This window comes from Carassius auratus, chromosome 20, assembly GCF_003368295.1.
Source record: "Carassius auratus strain Wakin chromosome 20, ASM336829v1, whole genome shotgun sequence".
NCBI classification, from domain to species: Eukaryota; Metazoa; Chordata; class Actinopteri; order Cypriniformes; family Cyprinidae; genus Carassius; species Carassius auratus.
In genome coordinates, this window is record NC_039262.1 from 25,542,774 (window position 1) to 25,566,601 (window position 23,828).

The 23,828-nt window shown below is 37.9% G+C and overlaps 3 protein-coding genes across 5 annotated transcripts in view; all 3 read left to right on the top strand.

The window, feature by feature from the left end:
- fynb (FYN proto-oncogene, Src family tyrosine kinase b) overlaps positions 1-10,322 on the top strand; it is a 50,746-nt gene extending 40,424 nt beyond the window's left edge. For all 3 annotated transcript variants that reach the window (XM_026291621.1, XM_026291620.1, XM_026291622.1), the window contains 5 exons: positions 3,270-3,449; positions 4,636-4,712; positions 5,088-5,241; positions 6,090-6,221; positions 8,172-10,322. In XM_026291621.1, coding sequence (XP_026147406.1) covers positions 3,270-3,449; positions 4,636-4,712; positions 5,088-5,241; positions 6,090-6,221; positions 8,172-8,380 — 752 coding nt within the window. In that variant the 3' untranslated portion in view covers positions 8,381-10,322. The remainder of the gene's footprint in view (positions 1-3,269; positions 3,450-4,635; positions 4,713-5,087; positions 5,242-6,089; positions 6,222-8,171) is intronic.
- Positions 10,323-13,094: 2,772 nt separating this feature from the next.
- Positions 13,095-16,676, top strand: ndufaf4 (NADH:ubiquinone oxidoreductase complex assembly factor 4). Its single transcript, XM_026291623.1, has 3 exons — positions 13,095-13,293; positions 14,070-14,149; positions 15,992-16,676. The coding sequence occupies exons 1-3, from the start codon at positions 13,161-13,163 to the stop codon at positions 16,304-16,306; spliced, it is 528 nt and encodes a 175-aa protein (XP_026147408.1). The 5' UTR covers positions 13,095-13,160; the 3' UTR covers positions 16,307-16,676.
- Positions 16,677-17,295: 619 nt separating this feature from the next.
- Positions 17,296-22,878, top strand: gpr63 (G protein-coupled receptor 63). Its single transcript, XM_026291625.1, has 2 exons — positions 17,296-17,745; positions 21,017-22,878. The coding sequence occupies exon 2, from the start codon at positions 21,103-21,105 to the stop codon at positions 22,336-22,338; it is 1,236 nt and encodes a 411-aa protein (XP_026147410.1). The 5' UTR covers positions 17,296-17,745; positions 21,017-21,102; the 3' UTR covers positions 22,339-22,878.
- Positions 22,879-23,828: the final 950 nt, after the last annotated feature.

Genomic DNA, 23,828 nt, shown 5'->3' on the forward strand with positions numbered 1-23,828 from the left:
GCATTTTCATCTAATCCTGTTAGTTATAAAAGATTGGTTGCTCGCCACATTCTTATGACAATCTTCTGACATCCCTCAGCCATTTCATTTCCACATTTCCAGTAACTTTTAACTTTTATTTAATTTTAATCTTGAAGAATAAATGTTTTGTAAATATTCTGTGTGAGCAGATAATACTATATTTTCGTTTGCATGTGTGAACTATTTATATTATTAACGAATTAAAGGAACACTCCACTTTTTTGGAAAATAGGCTAATTTTCCAACTCCCCTAGAGTTAAACAGTTGAGTTTTACCGTATTCGAATCCATTCATCCGATCTCTGGGTCTGGTGGTAGCACTTTTAGCTTAGCTTAGCATACATCATTGAATCTGATTAGACCATTAGCATCAAGCATCCCTTAAAAATGACCAAAGAGTTTCTACATTTTTCCTATTGAAAACTTGACTCTTCTCTAGTTAATTCTGTAGTGTAATTTTCTGTTGGTATTAGTACACGATGTTATTACAGAAGAGTCAAGTTTTCAATAGGAAAAATGTAGAAACTCTTTGGTAATTTTTGAGCGAGATGCTAATGGTCTAATCAGATTCAATGATCTATGCTAAGCTAAAAGTGCTACCACCAGACCCGGAGATCGGCTGAATGGATTCGAAAATAGTAAAACGTAACTGTTTAAATCTAGGGCAATTGGAAAATGAACCTATTTCCCCCCAAAAAATGGAGTATTCCTTTTATGAATTAGTTAGAGGGATCTTGCATCAAGTCTTTGGTTTTAACGCTTCATTTTTGCCAAAAAAACATTTATTTCTATTAAGGATTAGATGAACATGTAAACCTGTCATTGCTGATGTAAAGTTTTTTCATAGGAACAAACCTTCCTCGAGGGACAAACTAGAGCTAATTTCTGCACACACATTTTTTCAAGTACTGATTTGTTTTAATAAGTATTGTAAAAGCTTTAGTGATTCTTCTACATGTGGTTACCATTCCAGTGAATGGAGGTAAGAAAAAGGACGGTAAGTATCAAGTTGAGTCATTGGTGTTCATCATGACTAATGCGCCAGGAGAGTGTTTCTTCTGTTCCACATCTCTATTAATCACAAGCAGTCTTGTTCAAGATAAGTGTGGTTGTGTGCTCATCTCTCACTTTCTCACTCACTTCCCTGTAGATCTGCATCCAAAAACATCACCTGAATCTGCCTATTATAATTATTGCCTTTAGGACACTGCTGATATTTCACTTTTAATGAAAAGAGGCACACAGATTTCACAGAAAACCGGGTACCACATCAGATGTAACCGTTTGAGTACCACCTCGTCATTGCCTGCAAGTAAACATGAGATGATGTTCGTAACATTTTCTTCTGTAATCTGAAGTTTTCCAAGTTGGATAAAAAGATATTCAGTGGACAGAAGAATGTAAAGCACTTTAATTATTATACGAACTAATCTTCGCCTGCCATTAGTCAGATTGTCCAGCCCAAAACTCTTGTCGCTGGTTGAGCCATGTGGCAGAGTTCTGGCTTGGTTGGGATCCTCGGATGTCTCTTTTAAAGGGGGGGTGAAATGCTCGTTTTCACTCAATATCCTGTTAATCTTGAGTACCTATAGAGTAGTACTGCATCCTTCATAACTCCAAAAAGTCTTTAGTTTTATTATATTCATAAGAGAAAGATAGTCTGTACTGATTTTTCCCGGAAAAACACGAGCGGCTGGAGGCGTGACGTGTGGGCGGAGCTAAAGAATCACGAGCGCCAGTAGGCTTTTGTGTTGAGAGCGTTTGGAAGCTGTGACACCATGAGGACAAAACCATCCAAAACAAACCATGGCTAACAGTCAGATTCAGCGTATATTTATGATCCAGAATCAGATCCAGAGGCTGAAATTTAACAAGAGCAGCATCAGCAACGACGTCTCTATGTGGTATGTACTGAAACTGTATATATTTGCTTAGCGGTTTTGGAAAATGACGTTCCACTTTATGTCGTCTTTTTTTTTTTTTTTTTTTTTTTTTTAAGCTGTACATGTGGAAAGTGCAGTTTGATGACAACATCGCATGTTGTTTACTTGATGTGCTTACGCGCCGATAGCTAAGTTAACAACACAGAGATATTTGAAGCAGTTTTACTCACCGCCTGCGGTTCCAACACACGATCGTGACCCTTTTTCGTTGGGACTGCATTACCCTTAAGAAATAAACGATGTGCAAATCCAGCGTCAAACTGGGCCTTGTTTGTAAAACAAGCATCTTTTTAATGCAGGGGAACAAACACAAACACTTGCACAACTCCGTTGATGTAAAAATAAACTCCATCCACTGGTCCCTTAATGCTGTTTTTTTTTTTTTTTTGGTAATCTGTGCAGGGTTGTCTTGCCCTCGCAACCAAAAACACACTTCTTTTGTGACAATTTGGGCTCTCGCTCTGATCAGTGAAGTCTGTTGTGCTCTCAGTGCTCTGCTATACGGGAGCGCACGCTCTTCCGGCAAAAGTGCGTCAGGACACATATAAGGAAATTCCGCTCCATCTAACGTCACACAGAGCCATACTCGAAAAAAACTTTCAGAAACTTGTGACAAACCAGAAGGAGTATTTTTGGAACAGAAATACTCCTTCAAGCGTACAACTTAATTTTTGAAACTTTGTCCCAATAGCTTTTCACCCCCCCCCCCCCCCCCCCCTTTAATAATCTAGGATTCCAGAAGGTATTTTAATACCCAATAAGTTACGAACTTCAAATTGTCAAAATATCCACCATTGCAGTGTCCTTTAAAGGCAAGCAGATTCCAGTGCTGTGAAGGTTTTTTTTATTTAACAATTTCTATCTGTTGAAATGTCCTACTATATCCTGCAGAAAAACAGCCACAAATCACAAGTATAATGTAGATCACACACAAAAAAAAATTAGTTGCAATGTAAAAATATCTATGTATACTAAAAATAACATACTTAAGATTGCATAAGAAGCCATGCAGTCAAGCACACTTTTAACAAATTGCATTCAGCACAAATTTGCATTGATCTGCACAATTCCTAATTTAAGAGGGCTAAAACCATATAGAAAGTGAATAGAAATAAACAATGCTTTAAATGGGCACAATTCATTCATATTGAATTCCCCATCAGTGTACTTGTGTGATAATGGCTGCTTTAATTCCAAATTAATTTTGCATGAACTTTTTTTGGTGTGCATGAAAGTCATTTTGTGGCATGATCCTCTTGGAGCTTTGTGCATTGCCTTTGACTCTCTGCTGTGTGGTTTCTGTCAGGCACATGGAATGGCAACACTAAAGTGGCTGTGAAGACCCTCAAGCCGGGAACCATGTCTCCAGAGTCCTTCCTGGAGGAAGCGCAGATCATGAAGAAATTACGCCATGATAAACTAGTGCAGCTCTACGCCGTCGTTTCTGAGGAGCCCATCTACATCGTCACTGAGTACATGGGAAAAGGTCAGCCGTCGTTCTCATTGTAAAAGTGAAGAGTGGGTTAACTTGAGGACAGACATATTGTATCTATTTTAGCAACACTGATGGGTTTTGTAGGCCTGACTGAATGTGAAAAAATCCAATTGAAGATAAATAGGGATTGAAGGTTGATGTTCTAACCTTAAATTGAATTTGAAGAGCTGTAATGGAGGGAGCAGACATTTAACCTAATACTGCTAGAAAACCTAATGGACATTTGATGGAAAAATTCCTGAACTCCACACATACTGTATAAAGTGACGTGACATTCAGCCAAGTATGGTGACCCATACTCAGAATTCGTGCTCTGCATTTAACCCATCTGAAGTGCACACACACAGAGCAGTGAACACACACACACACCGTGAACACACACCCGGAGCAGTGGGCAGTCATTTATGCTGCGGCGCCCGGGAGCAGTTGGGGGTTCGATGCCTTGCTCAAGGGCACCTCAGTCGTGGTATTGAAGGTGGAGAGAGAGCTGTACATGCACTCCCCCCACCCACAATTCCTGCCAGCCCGAGTCTCGAACTCACAACCTTTCGATTAGGAGTCCGGCTCTCTAACCATTAAGCCACGACTTCCCTAAGTTCCGTATGTTATTCGCCAATGAAAAATAAATTAAAACAAGGCCATAATCCACCCTCTCTTAGAAGTAACAATATTATAAGTAAAACAGTAGTCCCCAAACATTTAAATCAATGTCCATTTATTTAAATGTGTTTTTGTTTGTTTTGTTTATTGTGCATTAAAACCTGGACAAAGTTCAAAGTAAATTCTCTAATCAGTGTACTTGGCTGTTTTAAATATGAATTAATTTTGCATACACTTTATTGAAGATTACGCAGATACATTCTTAAAGATAAAGGTGCTTAAAAGGTACTTCACAGAGATGCAATAGAAATAACATTTTGGTCCACAAAGAACAATTCAGTCAAAGGTTCTTTACAGATCGATCTTTTTCTTACCTTTTATAACCTGAAAAACCTTCTTCTGGAGAACAGAAAGGTTCTCCCAGATTCTTCATGGAACCATTTAGCCAAAAAAAGGGTTTTCTATGGAATCGTGAAGCACCTTTATTTTAAGGAGTGTATGTGTGTACACATGCTTATACAGTAGCAGCATGTTCCTTGTTTTCCTGAAGCTAACATGTGCATGTTCTACGTTTTAGGAAGTCTTCTAGATTTTCTGAAGGGTGAGGAGGGACGGGCACTCAAGCTGCCCAACCTCGTCGACATGGCTGCCCAGGTACAGCCACTTCATTTAAACCTGATCTACTGTGGTCCCAAAAATAGTTAGATACTACAGCCACACTTAAAAACAGCAAGCAACCATTTATTTCAAAGACAGATAATAATAGGTATGGGACTTAAAATAGCTTTTGGGGCAACTGTAAATCAATGATGTAACAAATAAAGGATGAAATAACCCTGCTTTAATCACTCCGTCTGAAAAGAATGATGTGTATGAAGTTATATTATATTGTTTTATTATATGTAGGTACCCTATAATGCTGCGTCAGCACTGTAACAATCATAATGCAATATTTCTTAGTTTGACCTCACGTAACGTCAGCACTAGGCTTCGCTCAGCAGATTTCAGAGTAAGTGTTTGTGTTTTCAGGTGGCTGGAGGTATGGCCTACATCGAGCGAATGAACTACATTCACAGAGATTTGCGCTCTGCTAACATTCTGGTTGGCGATAGCCTGGCTTGCAAGATCGCTGACTTTGGCCTGGCCAGACTCATTGAGGACAATGAGTACACTGCCCGACAGGGTAAGAAACACACCATCTGGACACATACATGTATGTATTGTTTAGGATGCTGTTGCCCCCCACCCCCATCCTGAAGAAAAAGTCTTTCATCATGTTCATCAGAAGTAGAATTGTGACCAGTGTGGGGTTGGCAATCGAAAATCAATTCCGATTCCAGAATTGGATAGAAGAGGACAGCAAGCCTTTTAGAAAAGTTACCTGAAATGTCACAATTTATTTTCAATAAAGCGGCCAAGAAAAAGGAAGATCTGGCACGATCCCATGAAACTGTCTTGAATATGAAATGTTCATCACACACAAAGTTGTGCCACCAAACTGCCTGCATTGTTTGTGCCGAAATCCGCCATTTCTGAAAGCAAATTGATTTACAGATTAATTAATCTTATACAGCAAAGAAGTCACATTTGACGTGGAAATGAGATTTGATTGGATTGTGAAGAGTGAACTGTTATTATCTGTAAACACAGTTTACATCAGCAGAAAAGAAAAGTTGTTTCAAAAGAGCAGTAGATTAATTCAATCTTGGTGAAAGATTGACTATATGTATTTTACATAGTTTTAGAATATTGTGATCTGATGAATTAAACAAAATAAGACAACACACCGCTCCAACATATATTGTGTAGTTTAGCTGCGTCCTTGCAGACCTTAAGGACCTTTCCCGGTCTCTAGTTTCTAATTATTTCCTGTCTCTTATTCTTCTGTCCATGTGAAAGATGTAAACAATAAGTTTATTTTGATTTCATGATTTCAAAGTTTTAATAGTTGATTGCTGACCTTAAGAAGAGATATTGCAGTGCATGTTTATTTTAGCACCTATCTTTCTTTCTCCTGTGTCTGTATCTCAGGGGCAAAGTTCCCTATCAAGTGGACGGCTCCTGAAGCGGCTCTGTATGGGAAGTTCACCATTAAATCTGATGTCTGGTCTTTTGGAATCCTGCTCACGGAGCTGGTCACTAAAGGCAGAGTTCCATATCCAGGTACATTCTAAAACTGGTGCTCTGGGTCATCCCTAGAAGTATTGCAAAATTAATATAAAAAACTCTAGATGATGGGTTGACTGATTAACTCAGTTTGACATATTCATTATTCATTATTATGGTTTTTGTTTCATCAGCAGCCAATGAGCTTGCTGGTTAACATTCAAATACTTGGCCAGTTTTTTCCATAGCACACTTAAGAAACCCTCCTCCTTCCCCAGCTCCACCTGTATAGACCAGCTACGTTGTTTATTCATATTTACGTGCAGCAGCAGTATTTCTTACATGCTCACAGCAGCATTTTGTAGATGTACTGGCAGTAGAAGGTCTTGGTACTTGTTCTGCTGCAGCAGAGAAGCAGATCTATTCCACCAAAACCCAAACACATTAACATTGCCTTGAATATAATCTCTCGAAGAGATCATGTCAGAACTAATGTGACCTTCAAAAACCTTCTTTGCTGTTACATAAACCAATTTCTGAGAGGCATGCCGAGTCTCAGACTTTATTTTTCCATTTTATTTCAAACTCCGCAGTTTCCACACCTTTCAAAATTTCTCTCATACTCTTAAAAGATTAGATGCTGAAACTCTGATAGATGATGAATTACTGTAGATCTTTACAAATTCTAGAAAATAAATCCAGTGATCTTGGCTGGAATGTAAGGCGGAGTGGGAGATGCCATTGTGTCAACGCAGTATTGCATTATCCACAGATGTTTGCAGGCGTTTCTCTCTCAGTCCTGTTGAAATGTGGTCATGTCCCTCATGATGATGAGTAATCTTCTGGCTTCAGAAGTGCACTTCTGTTCCAAGATCCCTTGTATTTAGAAGCAGGTCTGATTAAGCCCTCACAAAGCTTCAAACGCAGTGATATTGTCTGGTTTGATTGACAGATTGATAGTCTGTTCTTATCTCCCCAGTCATTGTCGCAAAATCTATTGATCTCTTTTATGTATGTGTTTCTGGTTCAAAACTGACGTCTTTTCAATGTCTCTGTGAAAATAAATCGTTCTGAAAACATCTTGGTAACAAGATGGGACTTGGAGATAAAGGTCATGCTCTGTTTATTTGAGCATCCCAACTAGCTCACCATAGCAATGCTGGCTCAAACTACTAATGCAAGATGAGGGAGTGTTTGAGAATAGATTTTATTTCAAATTAACATTTATTTAAAATGCTATCAGTTGTATTTGGTGCCACTAATGGCATGGAAAGGACACAGCTTTAAATGGTTAAATGGTCTTAAGATGGATAGATGTCCATATGCATGTCTTCAGTGTCAGTGGTGGACCAAGTACACAAATCAAGTAAGAGTACAGAGTCCCTTGTAAAATATCACTCCGATAAAATGTTATTTATTCAAGTAAAATTACAAAAGTACTGGTAAAAAGTAAAAAGTACTGTTCAATGAACACGTGCATTAGTTATTCTAGTCAATAAGCACGATTAGTGCAGACTTTTAATATGTATTCTTCTGCAAATAAAAAAAAAAAGGAAACATTTTATTTTATTACCAAAACTTGTCACACACTATCAAAACATTAAACTTCAGTATACTTAAATATAATTCTATGTTACTGTAAATTTAAGTCTGCAAACAAGTAAAAATGACCACATGTACCAAATAGTGAGGAGAAATCCCGAAACCCTTAGATTTCCAAATGAAGACAGATTATTGTTTGTGATGTGTTTTATATTTATTATGTGTACACAAGTTCAGCTGCAGCCCTAATCCAATTGAAGAACAGGAACAAGCTAATCAAGTTCTTTAGCGTTACTAAATAGTTACAGGCAAATGAGTTTGATCAAATTTGGACGGTGTACCTCGAGAGCCAGCTTAAAGTAAACTCCTTTATAGCTTTATCTTCCTAGGTGGCATCCGTAAAATCTCTCAGATGATCATACTGACAGTATTGTTGTGCTAAGAGTCTCGTGTCATTTTTGCTAGGGATGAATAACAGAGAGGTACTGGAACAAGTGGAGCGAGGCTACCGGATGCCGAGTCCCCAGGACTGTCCGAGCTCCCTTCACGAGCTGATGGTTCAGTGCTGGAAGAAGGACGCGGAAGAGCGGCCCACCTTCGAGTACCTGCAAGCCTTCCTCGAGGATTACTTCACCGCAACCGAACCTCAATATCAGCCCGGAGACAACCTCTAAACCCAGCCTCCTGGGCTCATCCTCCCCGGGCCGTCTCAAGTGGCCTGGACTCCCTCCAGACCGGAGGCATGTACAGCTTCATGAGTTCACCTAAGCCTTTGTTACTCCCCTGCGGCTCCACACACACACACACACACACACACACACGAGTCGACTGAAGACTGAACTGATTGCACAGACTTTCAACTTGAGGGGTGTACACACGAGCGAGCTGGGGAGGCGAACAGGAGGAATTGTGGGTGGAAAGGCTTTTGTTCTGAGTCGTGGCCGTACCCATTATAATGATATGAAATGATGCCTGTATTCAGTGTAAATATGAGAAGCCTGTTTAAGGTCTAGTTTGTTTTCATTCAGGTTTTTTGTTTCGTAATCCCCACTCATTTTTTGTGTTGCTTTGCAAAGAAGCAGTTTTGGACATCTGTGAAGGGTTTAGGCGTGTGTCCGTGCATAAAACAAGTGTTGAATTTGAGAATGTATGTGGTTTATTCATTTTCTGCTTTGCTGGCGAGGTCATGTTCCAAATGGAGGAATAAAAATGCAGTCTTTATTATTCTAGTGGTTTTAAAATATCCACTAGAACCTGCAGAGGAAGTTGGTTTCTCAAAATTTCTTTAATTTTTTTTTTTATTTGTTTTATATTACTTAAGATACTAAATTGAATTGACACCCTCTCCAAATGATTAGACGTTAACCCAATGTAGCAAAGAGTTATTTTACCCATTTTTGTACTTCTAGCAAAATGTTAAAGAGAAAATGCATCATTTAGTTTTCCAGCTATTTCTGATAGATGTTTTTTGTTTGCTTGTTTTTTTGGCCTGTTTAACTTCCTTTAAAATACTGAATGCAAGTATGAGGTAAGTTACCAAGAATGTTTGAATCCAATATTCAAATCCAACATCCTGTTTTCTAGGCATGGAAACATACTTTACATGTATGTGTTTCTGGATGTACTGTAGCTACTGTAGTACATTTAATTCGAGTTACTGCCAGGAAACATTTGAGAAACTCTTTCTACTATCAGTTTTCTCTTTCAGAATCTTTTAGCAAGATTCTCTTCAAACGTTTGCTCCTCCATGACAGTAGTTGACAGTAGTTAATAGAACGTTTAAAGTGAATCTTGCTAAGTCAGAGGTAAAGTTAGCTAAATTATGTAGGCTATTGTCAGAAAAAAAGTTAATTTTTCTTTATTTTATTTTTTACCTTTTTTGAAGAACAACAGCATGTCACTGGGGCTGTACCCTCAAAAGAACAGCATTGTACCTTATCTACCCGTGTTTTAGTATCTCAAAGTATTTACCTTTAAAGTGCCCCTATTATGGATGTTTTGAAAATGCCCTTTCTTGCAGTGTGTAACACGGCTCTGAGTGAATGAAAACATCCTGCACACAAAGCAGCACAGCGCTCACAAACACTGCTTTATCAGGCATTAAGGTACTACTACTGTTTAGGTCTAAGTAATTTTTCCTGCTGAGGATACGCTCTTGAATTTGTTTGTGATATTTGGACATGACTGCCAGTCTGAAACATATTTTGAGAAATGTGGTTTGTCAAGTCACTGACTGAGTGAACAAAGCAGATGTCTTTGGTTTCGGACACAGCCTCATTCAATCAGACCTCCAGAGCTGCTCTCTATTCTCATGTGATGTTTATTATGTTAGGACTCTTTTCAAATGTATTTTTTCCATGTATTTTATTTAATCTAGCATAAGTCTATATGGAACTGTTTGGATTCGGATCAAGGGAACACTCAAAAGTACCATGTCCCTTGTTGGTTTGTCCAGTGCTCATCAGGACGTCTTTAAACCCCTCTCCTGCATTTCACTTGCTTTGACAGGATTCTAAGTGTCAGTAAGCACCTAAAATTACCATTCCCATTTTTTTAACTTGCCATTTTGTTAACATTTCCCATTTGGAAATAAAAAATACAATATTTTACACTCTTTACAAGCTTTACTCGTCTTTCTTATTACCAATTAAATCCCTATATAAAAGCTGAGTTGGTTTCAAGCTGCATATTTATTTCTCTGCTTATTTTAACCGGTGGCAGCATTCACACTATATAGCAAGTAAAGTTCCCTTATAATATATTTTTGCTTCTATTAGGGTAATGTAATCTGAATGGCTAAGCAATGTAAATAAGATGGCATAGGAATTAGTAGCAAAAAATGACATTGCTCTAACACAGTTTTCAGCTGAATAAATAAATGCTAACTGACACTGAACATGAATAAATATATAGAAAAATGAAATCCAAAATATATGCAATTGAGACAATGCAATCAAACTCCAGTAAAATATCTTCAGTCCTCTTTGATGTCAGTTTCTTTCTGCAGACGATGAGGACATGGGGTGTGACAACATTTGGGCAGAAATATACAAAAATATGTTTAGATTTGTGTCTCTTCCATTTGTTTAAAACAGTTATGTTTATGAAAGCCTAGAGTAGCTTTCACAATGTTAAAAGTAAAAAGTGATAGTGTGATGTGACCTGGCATGCCCAAGTAATCATTTAAAACTTTAACAAAATGGATTCTATATTTAATATCCTCCAATGAGCAGAACTAATAGGAAATCAGTTGTCGTTAAGTTACGTGTTATAATCAGTTACAATTCAGTTCAATTTCTAATCATTGTAAGACATCATTTACCTGTTGAGAGTGTGTGACAGCATAGCTGAGCTCCAGGAATTCAGTAATGAGCTGCTTTTAGTTACAGATTTGAAAAAATACATAAAGGTAATTAAGAATCCTCATATCTTAACACAAAGAACCGTTTCCACAGAAAGCAGTTCTTCTGGACAATAATATGTGACCCTGAACCACAAAAAAACGTCACTGGGTTATATTTGTAGCAAAAGCCAACAATATATTGTCTGGATCAAAATCATTGATTTTTCTTTTATGACAAAAATCATTAGGATATTAAGTAAAGATCATGTTCCATGAAGATATTTTGTAAATTTCCTACTGTAAATTCAGAAAAATTTAGTTATTATTATTTTTTTAGTAGTAATATGCATCATTAAGATTCCAGATTTTCAATAGTTGTATCTCGGCCAGATATTGTCCTATATTATTAACATCAATGGAAAGCTTATTTGTTCTGTTTCATTTAGATGATATATAAATATCAATTTCAAAAAAGAAAAATTGACCCTTATGACTGGTTTTGTGGTCCAGGGTCACGTATGGTTTTAAATAGAACTGTTACTAGCCTACGTGTAAAGAACATTTAAAGAACCATGCTTTTATTTATTTATTTTTGTTGTTGTTGTTGTTGTCTATGTGCTTTTTAGATGACACATATACAATAAAAACTTACGTTTTTTTTTTTTTTTTTAAACAAACAAAGAATTCAGAGAAACTGTTAATGTGAAAATCATCTGCATGTGTGAAACTAAAACTTGACTATACATACATGATTACCAAAAGTACTCTACATTTTTCGTCAAGCACCAGGTCTGACACTTTGATATTGGGTATTGTAACGAATTGTTTCATATTCATCATCTAAACATTCATTGTTTTTCTGTCTCAAGACCAGAGTGATATCTAGTAGTTAATTCGGTAATTATCCAAACAATATGTCTTTTCCATTCTGTCTTATTGGTTGTATATTTATTATGTATATATGAATACACATACATACAGTATATATTTAGAAAATATTTACATGTATTTACATCTAGTCTATATATTTATATTATTTATATTACAGATAAATTTTATATATAAACATAGCATACATTTTTCTTAAATATATAAATGTATGTGTGTGTATTTATATAGACATAGTAAATATACACTACACAAACATATATTATATATATTGTTAGTGTTAATATTGTTAATAATAAATTAAAATTAAATTTAAACATTTAGCAGAAGCTTTTATCCAAAGTGACTTACAAAGGCTATCAATTTTTACCTATCATGTGTTCCCGGGGAATCAAACCCCCAACCTTGCACTTGATAGCGCAGTGCTCTAACAATTGAGCTACAGGAACACTATTAATAATAATAATTGTTAATCACATGTTAATCCTATTTCTGTAAAATGTTTGTGAAAATTAAATGTTATGTAAATCTCCCAAGAAATTCTCTACAGATACCAAATACTTTGACAATCAATATATAGTTAATACACTTCGGCTAAGGCAAGGATTTTGTGTTTGCATATTTGTCCCACACCAAGCCACGCCCCTCCATAAGCCCCTCCTCATAACTAAAGCCCCGCCCCCCAAAATCTCACTCTTAGCTGAACTCAAAAGTTGGCAGCCCTTCACTATACAATATGCACTTATACAAAGTGTAGGGGCCTACTTATGCACTACTGTATGTACTCTAGTGTATGAATTATATAAGGTTATTTTGTCATTCATAATCGGAATCTGATAGACCCTCCCCCTTCCCTACGCAATTAAAGCTGCGACAGTTGAGTGCATGATTTGTCCAACATTCACAGTTCATTTTCTTGGTTAAGTGCATCACCCTGGTATTTAAAGTGCACTTTTTCTGTTTGGAATTTTCAGTTATGCACCACTCGCAATATTCATACTAATAAACGTCATAGAATTTGAACGCACCTATAAACAGAAAAAAGTAGATCCGGCTACAATGTTCTTCCGCAAGAACACGCCTATCTGCAGCTTTAAGAAACAAATAAACAAATCTTTGTGTTGACCGGGGTAGCGGCCAGTCGGGGGCAGTAAAGAGCGGCCAATGCCTTTTAGCACCTTTAACAGAAGAAGAGGAACGTCCTCTGTGTAGCGATTTCAAACATGGGCTCAAGAGTAACACGCCTGATCAGAAACTTTAATCTAGAGAACCGAGCTCAACGAGAAATAAGCAAAACAAAACCTACAGCAGCACCTCGACATCCATCCAGCAGAAGTCCAGGAGAAGAGCTCCCGGGTGAGAGGCGGGTTAGAGCCGGCTAGATTACTGACAGTAGACAGTCAAGATCCTTCTGGGGTGAAGGATCAAACCTCGTGTCTTTTAGAAGAAATATGACTTGTGAATATGGTTTATTACAGCGATGAGGGGAGATTAAATATCCGCTCGTAGACTGCCAGAGAGAATCGTTCTTTAACTTCACATTTAACGCGAATTATGTTTATATGATAGTGTTAATGAACCTGCTTTGCACAAATATAAATATGTGAACACCTCCTTCTAATAAAGGGGTCTGAATAAAGTTAATACAGTGACAACAAATCTTAATGATTGTCATACAGTGACAGCCCCTCAGGTGTTCCCTTTCTATTTGTCCTTGAATATCGAGACGAAATATCTGAACTATTATTAATAGTAATGAAAATAAATTGATCATGCTTTTATAAAACATTCTATCTAAGTGAAGACTGTCATTGCTGTAAAACAATATGACAGCAACTGGTTTATTCGACAAGGACACACTATAAGCACACTGTATATCATAATGAAGTTTGTATTCTTGTCTTTTCATATTGTTCATCTACTTTACTGTTTTGTTCACAGTGAGGCCATGTATGACACATTGATTTTAAACTTGTTTTCCATGCTTTCATTGAAAGGTCGCAGTCTGATGCACATTCATAGATAGCTGTGCCAAAACCCAGACCCATATAAAGAGCATGTGCAATGAATTCTGTCCAAAAATAAAACTGCACTGTTACACACTATATGCATGATCTGTGTTTCTCTGTCAGGAGAGGTTCACCTGAAGAATGATCCACTGCTGTCGATGCTCAAGGACGTTTATGTGGAGTCTAAAGATCCAGATCCTCAGGTTTGACTTTAAGGATCTTTGACTTACAGACCAATTAAAGTCTTCAGCAACTACTGGGCTATTAACAAGACGCATTCATTCATATTTATTAAGTTGCCTTTTAATAAACTGTCTCAAATTTCACCAACAGCAACATTTCTTAAAATGGATCAACAGCATAGTTATAAAGAAAGGGAAAACCACAGGGCACAGGGTCTAAACCACTTCCATCCATCGTCAAACCAAAGAATGTACTTCTGATTGCGGCAAAAGATAGCTGTCCTTCCCAAAATAGAAATTGCCTGAAAGAAAATAGCTAAAGCTTTGATATCCATCATAAGGGCAACAATGAAGAGGTTTTCTCCAATCATCATTAATTGATTAGCAAACGGAGGTTGCAAAAAGTATAGAATAAAAAGGGTGCAATAATTGTGGCCAGTGTGTATTAGGGGGAAAAAATTCATTATTTTGTTTCACCTTTGAAGTAACAGCAACTCACTTGTTTTTGCAAAATGCAAATGTGCACTTGACTTTAGATTCATAACATTTACAAAGTGTAGAATTATGACAGTAAAATAGGTTATGCGCTGGGGAAAACATATCTCGAGTGCATTAAACAACACAAGCAGTCGGTCAGCACCTGCACGGCCGCCCACGTGCTCCTGAGCCTCTCCAAAGCCTTTCATTCAAACTGCTCTTGTGCTTCAGACAACTTGGGTCGTGCATATTTCCCCACTTCAGTTTCCTTTGTGGCCAATTTCAAACGCTTCGTACTGGGATATGTTCAGGCCACATAGAAAAGTACCTGCATTTGGTGCTTGCTGGGTGTTAATTTTGTACTCTCAATTATGTCACAACTCAATATTTAGTAAGAATGATCACTAGTTAACTAGTCAAATAGAAAATATAAAAATATTACTCTACAGATGTATAGTATGTCTGAATTACTACTGTGGCTTAACCAGAGCTATTCATTGATTTAGATTCATTCTCAGTAAAATAGCTTAGACACTGAAAAGTTCAAGCATATATTTGTTAATAACTAAATCCCACAGTGTGACTACTACAAGAGAGACGCTGCCATGTAGAAATAATTCACACACACAATTGCTCTCACTAATGCATTCATATAAATGTAATCTTTACTGTGCTACTTTATCTGTATCTGATTTTGCACGAGCAGAAATCTGTGAGAAATAAAACAACCCAAAGGCAAAAGAACTGATAAAAATGAGCTGTTATATATAGGCGGCCAGTCGATGAATTGCAGTTTTAGTCACTCAGTGTTGTTGGTTTCGTGAGAGAGAGCAGAAGGTTGATGCTTGGTAATAGCAGTTGCTCTGGCCACGTGATGTAATGCTCAAATCTTATTGGACGGCCAATGTTTTCACTTTGTCAAACTGGAAAGATTCTTTGGACTTGTAAAAAAAAAAAAAAAAAATCACTTCTTCTTTTTGTGAATATTTGCGGTCTTTGTGGAAGCATCCATAGGAATCTGTTGTTTTATTCCGTCATCACGTCCGATATTCATTTTGCTTTTTCGCACTCAGTGTGCAAAGGCCTCGAGGCTTATTCAGTTCACTTTGTGAAAAGGTGTGAAAGGACTTTTACGTTTGGCAATCAATTTTTTTTTTACATATTAAAAACAATCATGCTCCGATGATGAGGAAAAATAACAAAATTCATTAGTTTTCTAAGTAACTAAGTAATGCAACTATTTACTTTTTTTTTTTTAGTGGGCAACAAAATGTTGTAATGCATTACTTTTAATTAATGCATGTTGCTTTTAAACTACAGTATAATAAAGAGGTGGTGTGCACTGCCCTCTGCTGGTGTGGCTGACTCTGTGTCTGTGTGCTGCAGGCTGAAGCAGGTCCCGAGGTTAAGAAGGTCGAGGAGGACACGCCGCGCAGGGCACTAAAGTACAGTCTGCCGGGAGACCCCTATGGTTTCTGTGATGTCACTGATGTTCCCAAAGGCAGACTGTCGCTTGTGGAAGCTTTAACTGCCCTGAACAATCACAAACGCCTCCCTAAGACATGGACTCCAGAGAAGCTGGCACAGGAGTACTCTCTGGACCCGAAAGATGCCAAAGCACTGACTGAATTCTTTTTCCCCTTTGACATCAAAATCATTCCACCAAAAACAGAGGAGACTCAACAGATCAAGGATTCTTAGCACATATGAACACTGTCGCATACAGACTCGAGCCGTCTCTGAAACACGCACAGTATCTATCTAAATAAATGTTTTGACATGTTGCTTGTAGTGTGTTTGTATTGTTTGTTTTTGAAGAGCCTGTCATAATTATTTATTCATTTGTTGTCTCGTTTAAAGCATGGCATATGTATTTTAGTAATAACTAAGCTAAGGTAATGTAAACATTACTGGACTGGAAATCTTATGTCAGCCAGATCAATTTCTAATGTAAAACATCAGTACGGATTATAATTTTTAATATGAAGAAACTGGCTCAGAAATGCATTATGTTTATGTGAACACTGCAGGTTGCATCTGTTTTCACTGACAATAAATCACTTGCCCCATGTATTAGTCATTTTGATCCAGTGTACTGAATATAATTATTCACGCAGTCATTTTGCTCGTGAATATTTCTCATCAATACTTCTTTGCACTCCCAGTTATTATCAGCAGTGTGATGAGTTTTGAAATCATTTTGTGTGATTTAATTTTTATGGTTTACTATGAATTATGTAATCAATGTTATGAGAAACTCATTTATTCTCAGATGTATTATGCATTAGTTTAATGGGGGACACGTGCCATTTGGTCTGTCCCAGATTTACACTCTCGGACCAGCAGATGTCCTCAGCGTGCGTAGTTCGAGTGAACCATTGGGTTCAGTTCAGTTCAGTTTCAGAAGATTTAATTCATCTGATAGCTATATCAAAGCTTTACTGCTTTGGTTATGTTTATTTCATTGTGTTTTATATTTCAACTAACTGCTCACCGCAGTACTACCGCGGTCGCTAGATTCGTTCCCACCCCGCAACCAAACCCAGCTGCATCGACATCGATGATTGGCCGCGGTGAAAACTCCAGCTGGCGACTCCTGCATTTTCATTGGTTAACGGTGTGTAAATCAAATCTGGCGCTGAAATGTAATTGGCTAACTTCGAGTGACGCGGTACTCGGTGAAAGCGGACAGCACGAGCGACACGGTGTGTTTGGGATGCATTTGCGAAAGGAGAAGCGGGTACAAAATGTATCATGCATTGCTCTCTTTTTAAAATGAGCGTTTGCACTCGACAAAACATCTATATTTTAGGTATGTTAAGCTCAGGGATTTTTTTTTCTTTTAGATTATTACGAGGTTAAACATCTGTTTTGCAACTGGGGTTTTCGGATTGATTTACATCCCCAACACGGCAAACTCTGATGTTTTTATTTTTATTTGACACGTTTATTTTTTTTTTCAACCGAAACCGTGTCAGCCTGGTTTCATACTCGAATATCTCACGGATGGACGCGTATTGTAGGTAAGAGATGTGTGATGAACATCTGGCGAGAGAAGGACGTGTGTCTGAAGCGAAGCCTATGATGATGTGACGGATGCGGCATTATAGATTTCACAAGAGCCACAGAAGAGAATCAAGGTAAAACACCAGCTTATTTAATTATTGTGTTTTGAAAGCAATATTTAAGATAAATATCATTGGGATGTTTTCTGCACTTTCCTCCATTTTACATCAGTTGATCCAATTGCAAGGTGGTTATTCCAGATCTTTTCTGTTGGATATTAAAATTTAATGTATAATTAAATTTTTAAATTACAAATTAATATTTTTTAATTCAATTATTGCAGGGAAGATTTTCACTGGATGAATATAATATCAGTACAACAAAACTCATCTCGTAAGATTTGTATGAATCTTATAGCTATTTCTAACCTGTTCATGTGAGATGAAAGTCTTTGGTCCATAGTATCTGGAATTCAATGAGCTTCATCATTGAGTATCTTCTTCTAGCCCGGACCTTTTCTGTCTGATTATAGAAGAAATGCAGGAATTTTCTAGGTCCCAAGCATCAAACCGTCTTGGACTACGTGATTGTGGTTCAGAATGGATGGAAACATTCTCCAAGCGTAGATGAAGAGACACTTAATCATTTTATTCCTGTTGCTAGGATCCACAACTATTCAGTGTACGTGACAGGACCAGGTTGTCTCTGCTGTCACTATGGTTTCGGCTTCTACTGTACCACTGATAGTCATTAGTCTACAAGATGCTTTCCACTTCAGTTAGACTTGTGCTTTGAAACAAGCCTATTCCTTTCACTGCAGAACAGCTCCCCTTTAGAATCTGAGTCATGTGACTTAACCCAGATAAACCAAACGTTGTGGGGGCACTGGGTAAAACCACATTTTTTTGTTCCTATGAGGAAAACAACTTATATCATATGACAACATATGTGTGTGTGTGTGTGTGTGTGTGAAGATAATTACGTGTGTGAGTATGCATGGGTGCTTGCATGTGGGTGGATGAGTATCTTTAGCATTAAAGAGTCTAAACACCATTGCCTTTTTCTCTTATTGTTTTGCCTAGTTGCAAATGGGCAAAGTGGCACCTTGGAAAACATTTAGACTTTGCCTTTCTAGAGGAACCTTTTGACAAGACAGTATGCTCTCTTATTGTCTTCTAGTTCAAATTTACATTATAAGTCAGGGCTATTCATCAGGATAATGAAAAGCAAGTCCAGACACTTTTATTTTAGCCTTTTACATTTTGAATGTAATATTCGAAAACATATTCTGACTCAAAATTTAGTATTGAATGAACTGTGTTTTATGTAGGCTATTCTATATAAATGTGCCTATGTTGCTTGGCAACTGCAATCCGGCTTTAGTTAAATTAACTGTTTATTCAGAGTTTTAATTATACTTTTCATTTTTGAAATTGATATTATATTACAGTGAATATGTATTTCCGTTCAGCCCATCTGCTGTTTTTGTTTAGACTAATTAGCACATATAATCTTTCATTAGGCTGAAATACAAGTTTATAACTTCATAAAACCTTTGTGTGTGTTTCAAAACTTGCATTATTTGAATTAGAGAGTTTATGGACGTCTTACAGTTTGGGATATTAACGCAGATAACGTTGGTTTTGTTTCACATTCTAATATCAGAATTCTCCTAACTTTTCCAGAGTTAGCATTTATTATTCCTGTACAACATGGATAAAAATACTGCATTTTCATAGTGAGCAATTTATAAGCAAAAATGCTTGTTTTATTCTCTTATTCTGTATAACAAGGGTGGAAGAAACATGTTTTTTTTTTTTTGTTTAATACTTCAATGCTTTACCAAATAAATATATAAACAAACAGAAAACAAATGGAAAATACACAAATCTAAGTTTAGAAATATTAGTCACTAATTTTTTATCCTGTCCTCAGAGTGGACAAATGTGGACATCGGATACCACTATAAATGACTGTGCCCTCAATTACTGCACTGTTAAGGTTTGGGAGTTGATTTAGGACACAAGCCTTTGACTTCCAAACTTTTGTGGTGATGGAGAATTGCCCAGTGTTATCAGAATAAGCGACGCAATTGGTGTGAAATCTGATCCGCTATCGCATTAAATACATGTCACTCATGAATCATCACGCTCTTGATAAAAGTGGATAAAAAATAGCTAAAGGTATGGGCTCATTAGCATCAACACCAGCACCATCCAACTCTGCATTAAAGGGTTAGTTCAGCCAAAAATGAAAATTATGTAATTAATAACTTACTCCTCAGTTCATCTTCGGAACACAGTTTAAGATATTTTAGATTTAGTCCGAGAGCTCTCAGTCCCTCCATTGAAGCTGTGTGTACGGTATACTGTCCATGTCCAGAAAGGTAAGAAAAACATCATCAAAGTAGTCCATGTGACATCAGAGGGTCCGTTAGAATTTGTTGAAGCATTGAAAATATGTGTTGGTCCAAAAATAACAAAAATGATGACTTTATTTAGCATTGTCTTCTCTTCTGGGTTTATTGTGAGCGCGTTCATAAGACTGCAGTGACGCTGTTGACGTACGACACTGCTGACATGTTATCTTTGTTATTGGGCGCAACAGAAAACACGTCAGCAGCGTCATACGTCAGCAGCATTGTGAAACGCACTCACAACAGGCCCGGAAGAGAAGACAATGAACGACAATATACTCATAACCTTGTAAAAATTTGTAAAAAGAAATATAATTGAACAAATAAGCCCTAATATTTATTATATAATAATACTAGCCTGATATGTGATGATCGTCTTGCTATCGTCAAATTCCTCAGCTACAGGTGATATCTCTGACTATCATCGATAAGCAATACTGTCATCTATCGGCACAACCCTAAATCATATTCAACACTGCCCAATCAGAGATCCGCCCAATCTGGCAATCTTTGTTTTTGTACCATCTCATCTGTTTCCTGTACAGTAGAGTACAGAAGTCTTGCTGTCTTGTGTGTGTAGTATTTAGTGCAAAAAAAAAAAAAAAAGAGAGAGAGAGATGGTGCCTGTGTGAGCTAAATGTACAGTGTATGTGTGGTTTGAAAGATCTGGGCCCTCATTTATCAACACTGTGTATGCACAGATGTGTGCGTAATGAATACGTAAGCAAAGTTTCGCTTAAAGTGTGTGATCTACCAACTTGTACCTAAATGTATGAATGTGTATAAATATAAGGACAAAATATAGAACCTTTTCTACACACTGTTGATAAATGAAGCCCTGGATACTATACTGAAAACTTGCACTGTATGTATGCCTGGTACAAACCAAAGTGTATTCGGGGATTTAGGTGATTGATTGTTAAACTTGATTGTCTGTGACACTCTTGCATGACTGATTTCCTAATTCCTCATTTTTTCTGCTTCCACAGGGTCTGCCTCCATGCTGAGATGTGTACTAGTGACCTGTCCGAGAGGCTGAGCTTGCTCTTTTTACCATGTAAAAGCAAAAAGAAGCATGCTTTATTCCTCCACTAGTCCACCTGTGGCTTCAGGGCAGCCTAGTGCCACCCTGTACCTCACGCCTCAGGTGCTGACCCAGCCGGCAGGTACAAGTGCCATGGAGAATTCCTCGGCAAAAGTCAACAGCTCGCTAGAGCTCCGGGCGCTATCAGAATACGTAACGCCTTCAACCATTTGGCAGGACCCTGTTCAGGGCCTGAACCTGCCCATTCAGGTGTTCTTTGGCCTGGTTATCATCTGTGTGCTGCTGCTGGCCTTCCTCGGAAACATGGTGGTCTGCCTCATGGTTTACCAGAGAGCCGCTATGCGTTCTGCTATTAACATCTTGCTGGCCAGTCTCGCCTTTGCCGATATGATGCTAGCGGTCCTCAACATGCCCTTTGCGCTAGTCACAATGGTGACCACGCGTTGGATCTTCGGAGAGGCATTTTGCCGCATCTCGGCCATGTTCTTCTGGATGTTCCTGATGGAGGGAGTGGCTATTTTGATGATCATCAGTGTGGACCGCTTCCTAATCATTGTTCAAAAGCAGGACAAGCTTAGTCCACGCAGAGCCAAAGTGTTGATCGCAGTCTCATGGTCTCTGTCTTTCTGCTTTTCTTTCCCACTCTCCATTGGCCACCCAGCCCTGTACAATCCCCCCAGAGCACCGCAGTGTGTTTTCGGCTACACGGTTGAGCGTGGCGACCATGCTTACGTTATGCTCATTATGCTGCTGTTCTTCTTTGTACCATTCCTGGTGATGCTGTACACATTCATGGGCATCTTGAGTACTCTCCGCCACAACGCGCTGCGCATCCACTCCCACCCTGACTCGGTGTGCTTCAGCCAGGCCAGCAAGCTGGGGCTGATGAGTCTGCAGAGACCCTTTCAGATGAATGTAGACATGAGCTTCAAAACACGTGCCTTCACCACCATCCTCATTCTGTTCTCAGTGTTCACCGCATGCTGGGCGCCGTTCGCCACCTACAGCCTGCTGTCCACCTTCAGTCACGCCTTCTACTACCGGCAGAACTTTTTTGAGATCAGCACGTGGCTGCTGTGGATCTGCTACCTCAAATCGGCCCTGAATCCTCTCATCTACTACTGGAGAATCAAGAAGTTCCGTGACGCCTGCCTCGACCTGATGCCCAAGTACTTCAAGTTCCTGCCGCCGCTGCCTGGCAATACGAAGAGACGTATCCGCCCCAGTGCTGTTTATGTGTGTGGAGATCATCGCTCTGTGGTGTAGTGGAGGACCTTTCTGAAGCCTCTTTTGAAGTTCTTACAGTACTATCTTATTAAGCTGTGATCTGTTTGGTCTTTCTTCGAACCGCAGGATGTTTTAGCTGTCAGAGATTGTTCAGATGAGACAGTTTACAGAGCCTGTACATTGAACTACTTTAATTGCACAATGTTTTTTTTTATAGGATTTAGATCGTTATAGAAGTTTGTTCAAGTCAGGTGCTGCTATATTTGGTGAAAGTGTGCAATCTTCTGTTTTTGTTGCCATGAATGTAATACGATTTTGTGTGCTGTATATGTTTTGGTTTGTGTTGTTTTTTCCTGGCTTTGTGATTCTGTTTAACATTTTCTATTTTAGTTTATTTTCGATTGCTCCGTTTTCAATTATTTTCAGTGTGAAAATAAAGGAATTTTACAAAGATACGCATGTTCCAAACTGATAAGTAGACTTTGTGAAGAATACATGATTTTATATGTGAATTTTGAAATTGTGATTTCCATGACTGGAAGTGAATAAAATCATGGAGATTAATACTATTAAACCTCATGGAATTTGTGGTCATATACATTTTTCTAGTTATGACTTGTGTCAATTTCATTCAGTTTTAATTCAATTCATTTTTGATTGACTAATTGGAAAGGTCTCAGAAGTGTATCAGCCGAAAGGTGGGGTAGCCCTATCGATATTTCTGTACAGTACAAGGTTGTTTTATATATCATTTGAACAGCGTCTAACCAATTGCTTGTTCCTGAGATGCCATTAAAAACAAACAACCAATCAACCAGCTAAAGGATATGTTTCCCCTCTCAATGTAAAATGGCAAGCATTTAAGAATAAATTTGTAATATCTGTTTGTCATGGAAAAAAAAGTGCTCAGTTGAGACCGCTGTGTCCGTCTGAGCCTTTGTAGTGTGCCGCCTTCATTAACATGATGATTTGTTCTGAGGCTTGGCCAGGCTGGAGGTAAACCCTGAAGCTTTTTGAATCTGAAAGGTAATTTTTCCTTTACTAGTGTCCCTTGTGTGGTTCATTATTTCTCCAGCCACCACTAATGAGGATGCTGTGGGCCTTAGAAGCTCATGAGAACCAATGTGTGGAACGCTATTACTTAGCAACAGTATGTATTACTTGGTAACCAGCTTGTATTATTTAGTGTTTGTACACTCCGGTGGGAGTTTTTGTTTTTTGGAGATGCCTTTATAACAGTCATAATACAGGCTTTCTCATTTTTGTGGATTTGTAATGTCACAAAAAATAATTAGATGCTTTGAAATTACACCCTATCTTAAATGATTGTAGAAATATAAAAGTTTTAATATAAAGAAATATTATTTTAGGATAAAAAAAGATACATTTTTGTTAGTTTAACCAAATGGCCAAGAACAGATATCAAGTTGTCTTTATTAAGGTTTCCATCTTGATAACAGTTTTAAGAATTTAACTTCAAATTCAGGAACTGTGTTTGAATTATAAAGTCATCTATGAATAGTGGTTGA

Bases quoted from the DNA above. Each gene is read 5' to 3' on its own strand.
- ndufaf4 (XM_026291623.1), top strand. From the start codon at position 13,161: ATGGGCTCAAGAGTAACACGCCTGATCAGAAACTTTAATCTAGAGAAC. The intron at 13,294-14,069 runs GTGAGAGGCGGG...TTTCTCTGTCAG, and splicing joins TCCAGGAGAAGAGCTCCCGG to GAGAGGTTCACCTGAAGAAT. The intron at 14,150-15,991 runs GTTTGACTTTAA...TGTGTGCTGCAG, and splicing joins CTAAAGATCCAGATCCTCAG to GCTGAAGCAGGTCCCGAGGT.
- gpr63 (XM_026291625.1), top strand. From the start codon at position 21,103: ATGCTTTATTCCTCCACTAGTCCACCTGTGGCTTCAGGGCAGCCTAGT.